The sequence below is a fragment of the Octodon degus genome, unplaced genomic scaffold (assembly GCF_000260255.1).
Source record: "Octodon degus isolate 3935 unplaced genomic scaffold, OctDeg1.0 scaffold00064, whole genome shotgun sequence".
NCBI lineage: Eukaryota > Metazoa > Chordata > Mammalia > Rodentia > Octodontidae > Octodon > Octodon degus.
The window spans coordinates 12,583,409-12,588,973 of record NW_004524640.1 but is presented as its reverse complement, the minus strand read 5'-3'; the positions used below and the strand labels follow the sequence as shown (position 1 = coordinate 12,588,973).

Genomic DNA, 5,565 nt, shown 5'->3' with positions numbered 1-5,565 from the left:
GCCCCCGAGGTAAGCTGAGATGGCCATTGAGACTAGGTGGTGCACACCTATAATTCCAGCACTTGGGAGGCTGAAGAACAGGAAGGATCACTAGGAGTCCAATCTGTGTGTGAGACCCTGTAGACCCTGTACTAAATACATTAAAAAGAAAAAAAAAAAATCCTTAACCCTTAGTCCATCCATTCATCATTTTCTTTTTGCTTTTTTTGAGACAAGGCCTCACCATCTAATTCACACAGGCCTAAGAGGCATCTAGCACCCTATCGAGCTCCAACTATAAGTCTTGCCCAACAGAAACTAGTCCAAAGAGATTATTCTAGCTTACAGTTTACTTTCTTCCTTTCAGTGTTTCTGCCTTTGAGTCTGGTTATGTGATCAGATATGGAGAGGCCCAATGAACAGTCTTCCGTGTCCATGTTGTCTGTGACCCTGCCAGCTTCAGATGAACTTATTCTGTGAGCTGGGTTTGGCTCCAGGGCACCATAAAGAATCACCCTATTTCAAACACACCAGTAGCCTAGACGCAGAACTGGGGAGTGCTCTGTGTCTCCTTGTGAAGGAGGAATTGGTCACAGCAAGACAGCTACAATCTCCGCATCTTCCCCATTTCCTCCCACCCTCCTCCGAGTACTCACAGAGATCCATAATGTGGTTTCTGCAGATGGCACAATTATCAACCACAATGTCCCAGGCCCACAATGCTACTGCATTCCACTGCAAAGAGAAGAGGGGGACAAAGAACTCTCCTTGCATCAGGATGAAACTCAGGCTTCACACCCCAGCTACACTTACCAATTATTTGGTTGCAGGGAGGACTACACAAAAACAGTCGTGGTGGGGCTGGGGAGATGGCTCAGTGGAAAAAACGCTTCCTTGGCAAGCGCAAGGGCCTGAGTTCAATCCCCGGTTCCACCAAAACAAAAACAACAACAACAAAAAAAAACAGTCGTGGATATAAATGCTACTCTTATTATACCAGAGGATGACAAAAGACTACACTTCTGCTCTCTCATTCCCCAAAAGGTTGAGTCTATGAACACAGAAATGAATAATCATCTTTGACTTTTCTATCATTTGAAACAGTTGTTATAGCAATGCAAACAAATTAGAAATCACCCTTAAGTACTCCACATGGCTGACACTGACAAAGGATCTACAAAGTGCGGTACAGGGTTACAGGATAAATCCTGAGGGGACTTGACTGACCTTATCAGATACAAAAGTTGCATTTCTTGTTATATAGGTCTTGTTTATCTTGGTCTTAACCATCCAGCAGAAAAGTATAAAAACAAGGTATATAAAATAAAGCCATATTAATATGTTGAGCTGTAAAAGGCTCTAGTCAACAAATTCTGCGGATAACCCACTGCTATTGTGGACTGCTGGACTGTGTTGGATTGTTTTGCTGAATTCAAGCACTTAAAGTATTTAGATGCCAATAGAATTCCCATCTGACAGGTCTAAAGAAAAAAGGGGATACAAAGGAAGGACCATTTTGTATTTGTATATACTGAATAGTTAGGATAGATATACAGCTACTTTCGCTTAATTCAACAAGAAGAAAGATTTGTAGTAACAGTGTTTGGACAGGATATCCTGTCTGCTTCTTGTACTATGGACAACCACTAAGAAGATAACAACGTACAATGTATTAATTATTGAAAATGTCCTATTAATCAGCTTTGAAACTGTCTCACTGATAATTTGTTTCTCAATTAAAAAAAAAAGTTAAGCACAAACTTGATTTACTATGCATGTTTCCCTGACAGGTGCAGGGAATGTCTGCATAAATGCCTGCTCTTCAGGCAGCTTCAGAAACGGGAGCAGGAAGGTGAAAGCTTGGAATGAAATGAACTAAGATGACTGGATCATAAAGTGGGTAATCCTGGGATAAGCGGGATAACTTGTCATCAGTGTCAGTACACACAAGGTCACTCAAATCTTCCAAGATTACTTAACACTGCAGAATGCACTAAATCTTGCTTAGTTCTTCTCATCAAATAAACTGATATTCTCAAATTTTACATATTCAGATTCATAGTTAAGATAATTCCTGCTAAGTTTACCTCATAGTATTTAAATAATTCGATTCTCTGGCTTCCACAAGTATATCTATCTACTCCCAACCACTCCTTTTTTCTGCGAATTTGGGGTCACTTCCCAACTCTTTGTTCTCAGAGCCAGTTCTTGGGATTCTAGCAACTTCTTTTTTTTTTTTTTTTGCGCCGAATGCCTTCAAGGCATGACTGGCTGTCTTGTGTTGTGGGGATCGAACCACAGCAACCTGAGCCTGCCTGCTTTGTTGAAGCAGCCACTTGAAGAACTGAGCTAAGGGGCAGGCCCCCTCTAGCAACTTCTGCTGCACTTCTTCCACCTCAGCGTTAACTTGGAGGACAAACCCCCATCCTATTATTCTCCAATATGGCTGCGGGCTCTAAGTGAGCAGCAGCTGCGGCCACAATGACACGCCAAAAAGCAAATGGGGGAAAAACGCCCAAAGGAGGTGGTACAGAGTCTGCATTTAGCCAATGTTCTGGAAATAACAGCTTCCTTTCTATTTCGAGACCTTCGTCCTGAACAGATTTCTTTCATCTCAGGTGAGACTCGACACTTTTCTCTCAAACTGTTCGCCAACCACTATGAGGCATCTCGGGCAAAAAGACATGTTTCCCGTCTCTACTTTCTCAGTCTTACCAGGTCATCTGCCACTAATACTCAACCCTCCCTAAAAGGTAGAAGATTTTTTTTTTTAATTCCACCATGCTTTTTAATTTCTGAGGTGCTGTTCTTAACGAGGGACCTGGACGTGACGTCTCCTAAGAACCAAGCTTTACTACTCTCGGTCCTTAATTCTGTGGAGCGACGGACGGAGAGGGGGCTCATGGAGGCGTCCACCAGGATTAGAGGACCCCAAGGTCCAGGAAGGGGCGGAGCGGGGAGAGCACGGGCGGCCTTCTGAACGTCTCCCGTGCGGTAGGGCTCAGGTTCTCGGCTCTCGCCGCACTTCCCCATCCTCCACCCGTCGCAGCCGCTCCGACTCCCCTTTTCCCCCCACCCGACGCTGCGCTTTCTCCACCCCTTGGTCACTTCAGTGACAGCTCAGGCGCTTGGCTCCCGCGGCCAAGTTGCTAACCCGCGCATCTCAAGAAGCACTTCGGTGATTGGTCCTGAGCGCCCCCAGCGAAACCCACGCTGCCCAGGAAAGTGGGCCACCATCACGCCCATCAAGCCTAAGTCCCGCCCCCAGCTTCCCTGCGTGGTACCCTGTCTCGGGAACGCCCCGAAATTAAGCACTTTCCTCCGCGCCTCGGTCACCCTTAGGCCTGCCAGCCAGATCCGCGCCCCTCTACCTTCCCTGAGGAAGGGACTGGGGAGACCCAACCTTTTTCACTTCAAAACGTTTCTTGCCCGCGCCGCTGTTGGTGCCGCTCGGGGTATCCACATCCATCGCCGCCGCCATTTTGGAAACACACGGCCGTCGTCCGCCAATGCGTCTGCGCAGCGACGCACGCCTCCTCACTCTTTACCCACGCTCGGGCACCTCCTACCGCACCCCTCCCACAGCGGCGCCCGGGAGGCCGGAGGGGGCGGGGCATGTGGCCACGCCCCTTAAAGGTGCTACCGCAGGCGCTTCCCCCCTTCCCTCTCTCGCGTCAGCTGAGGAGGAGGCGGCGGGCGGTGTTGCCGGGGCGGGGCGGGACGGGGCGGGGCCGGGTGGGACCCGCGACGTGAGCGGGTCGGGCGGAGACCTTTGCGCGGCTCGCGCCGGGCCTCTCCGCCGGCAGCGCCGGCTGTCCTCCATCTGTGGGGCGGCGGCCGCTTCCTCCGCCTCCACTAGCCGGGCACGCTGCTACCCCGCTCCAGGGTTGCTGGCTTCTCGCCGGCGAGTGGCGGTTTCCGACAGTAGCCTTCCGCAGAACCTGACCTGCTTCCGAGCTTCCGACTCGGGTCGGGGACTCGGAGGCCCGAGGCCGGAGGCCAGGGCGCAGCACCGTTTGGTTTCCTGACTTGTTTTTCGGTTTTTTTCAGACAGGGTTTCACTATGTAGTTCAGGCTGGCCTAGAAGTCGTGGAGACCTTCCTGACCCAGCCTCCCTAGTGTTGAGATTACAGGGGTGTACCGCAGGACTCCTTTTTAATATATGCGAGTGCATATCCCTTTTCCACTGGCTAGCAGTGGATGGTCTTTTCTCCGTTGTTTCTGGCCTGTACCTACCCCTTGCACCATTACAGAACTGGCCTCTTTGCAGTGGCCAAGCCTGGTTTGGAGCTGTGTCCGTGCTGCCGTGCCCTCCCAGTACTAAGCCACTGTTCTGTCTGGACTTTCAAAACCCAGCAGTGCTTGTGTGCTAGGTCATTCTTAACTCCTACACAGCTTTCCTGAGTTCACATTTTCTTTTTTAAATGTATTTAATACAGGGTCTAAAGGGTCTCACTATACATATCGGACTTGTAGTGAACCTTCCTGTTTTTCAGCCTCCCAAGAGCTGAGATTATAGGCGTATGCTACCGCATGTCCAGTCACAATCGCTGTTTCAGCATGCCCTGGGAGCATGGCCTGCACTTGTGGGGGATCGACCCTGGCCCCTCCGTCTGCCTAAACTGGCGCTTTAATCCGCTGAGCTATGTGGCCGGCCCTAGCTCACATATTCTCTTAGTCGAAAATAGTTGGAGGGCACTAAATAGTGTGCACCTAAGGCCAGCTGTTCGGGAGACTCAGGCAGGAACATTGCAAATTCCATCTTGGGCAATTTAGGGAGATCAGGATTTAAAAGCTGGACGCACAGATTCATAATCCCATCAGTCTGGGAGGCTGAGGCAAGTGGATCCCAAATTCAAATCCAGTCTGGGCCATTTATTGACAAGCAATACACGGTCTCCAGTTTATTAAAAGGGCTAGGGAAGGAGCTCTCTTGAAAGCCTAGGGTTCAGGCCAGGTGTGGTGCATGGCTGTAATCCCAGCCCTCGGGAAGCTGGGGATGCACCTAAATCCTGAAGCTCCCCTGGTTCAGTGAATGCCAAAAAAACACATGAACAAAAATGGAGAGCGATAGAAGGTGCTGACTTCACTGCTGGACCAGGAAACCTGCGATTTGCTTCCCTCTTTGCCACAGACAGGAAGAATAAGTCTGTGCCAACGCCACAGTGCTAGTGTAACTCAGAGAGAAAACTGATGGCAGAACTGGGAGAGTCCTACAGCCTTATGACGTCTTTCTCACACTTTTTTTTTTTCTTTTTGAGACAGAGTCTCACTGTGCAATTCAGGCTGCCCCTGAGCTCACTTTGTAGCCCAGGGTGGCCTAAAAACTCATGACAATCCTCCCGCTTCAGCCTCCCGAGTTCTTTCTTTCTTTTTTTTCAGCCCAAGTTCTGATGGTTGCATGTTTAAACTGTCAGCTAGTGGTGCCCCTGCTGCCAGACAGCGCGACAGTGCCAGGACCTGTGGTGCAGCCTGAGCGTGGATTTGCCCGGCCTCGAGCGGATGCTGTGCGTGGGCAGCTCCTGGCCCAAACAGCTCCGTAGGGATGCGGGAGAGACCTGGTAGGAAATAACACACAAACCAACA

The 5,565-nt window shown here is 49.8% G+C and overlaps 1 protein-coding gene across 1 annotated transcript in view; it reads right to left on the bottom strand.

The window, feature by feature from the left end:
* The window catches only part of Rbx1 (ring-box 1), a 15,583-nt gene extending 12,043 nt beyond the window's left edge, over positions 1 to 3,540 (bottom strand). Inside the window, exons 1-2 of the mRNA XM_023719067.1 lie at positions 3,383 to 3,540; positions 636 to 714 (exon numbers count right to left, since the gene is read on the bottom strand). Coding sequence (XP_023574835.1) covers positions 636 to 714; positions 3,383 to 3,460 — 157 coding nt within the window. The 5' untranslated portion in view covers positions 3,461 to 3,540. The remainder of the gene's footprint in view (positions 1 to 635; positions 715 to 3,382) is intronic.
* Positions 3,541 to 5,565: the final 2,025 nt, after the last annotated feature.